Source organism: Volvox carteri (genome assembly GCF_000143455.1).
Source record: "Volvox carteri f. nagariensis unplaced genomic scaffold VOLCAscaffold_87, whole genome shotgun sequence".
Lineage (NCBI taxonomy): Eukaryota > Viridiplantae > Chlorophyta > Chlorophyceae > Chlamydomonadales > Volvocaceae > Volvox > Volvox carteri.
In genome coordinates, this window is record NW_003307630.1 from 12,888 (window position 1) to 13,781 (window position 894).

An 894-nucleotide genomic window follows, 5' to 3' on the forward strand; every position below is an offset into this window, starting at 1 on the left:
ATCATGTGGTGAACGCGTTCTGTGTGCCTAAGCCAGGCAGTGGGTCGTGGCGTGTTGTTGTTAATCTGAAGCGCATGAATATCGCGCAGAAGGCGTATAAGTGTCGCTATGAGTCGCTCCGTACGCTGCGGCGGATGGGGATTCAGAACTCGTGGATGGTCAAGGTTGATCTAGCTGATGCTTTCTATCATATTCCCATTCGTGCAGCTGATCGTCGCTTCTTCGTGTTTCGTTTCTGTGGGGTTTTGTATCAGATGAATGCGCTGCCCATGGGCTGGCTCAATAGCCCTTACTGGTTTTCAAAAATCATGCGTAACGTCGTTCGTTTTTGGCGCGACCCCCTGGCGGCGGTTGGTGGGGGGCGGCGGCGTCTCTCGCCCCCCTTGCCTCCGCACCAGTTCTTCCCTTCCGACCGGTGTGCGCGGCCGGCGAGGTTGGGTGCGCGCGTGTTGCCGTACTTGGACGATTTCTTGTTTGTTTTTGCGTCCGAGGAGCAGGCCCGGTTGGGTGCGCAGTGGGTCAGAGAGAGCATCGAGTTCCTGGGTTTATCGTGCCATCCCACCAAGTGCCAATGGGAGCCCTCGCAGTCGGTTTACCATTTGGGCATTACAGTTAATACTGCGGAGGGGCTGTTTGAGGTGCCTGCGGGCAAGTTGGCCAAGTTGCGTCGGTTAGCTGTGGGGCTCCGGGTTACGGCCAAGAAGAATCGCCGTCTGGTTCAGAAGCGTGAGTTGGCGCAGCTGTGTGGTTTTGCTCAGAGTGTGAAGCTCGCCCTCACCCCCGNCCCCCTGTTTCTCCGTAATTTCTACGATGATCTTGCGCAGCCGGTTGGTTGGTCCGGTAAAGTGCGGCTGTCCCGTGGGTCTATGCGGGACCTAGATTGGTGGGCGGAGG

General features: G+C 57.4%; 1 protein-coding gene across 1 annotated transcript in view; it reads left to right on the forward strand.

Annotated features, from left to right (window-relative positions):
- VOLCADRAFT_99387 (uncharacterized protein) overlaps positions 1–894 on the forward strand; it is a gene marked incomplete at both ends in the record, with an annotated part of 3,955 nt that overhangs the window by 456 nt on the left and 2,605 nt on the right. The window contains one exon of the mRNA XM_002958135.1: positions 37–831. Coding sequence (XP_002958181.1) covers positions 37–831 — 795 coding nt within the window. The remainder of the gene's footprint in view (positions 1–36; positions 832–894) is intronic.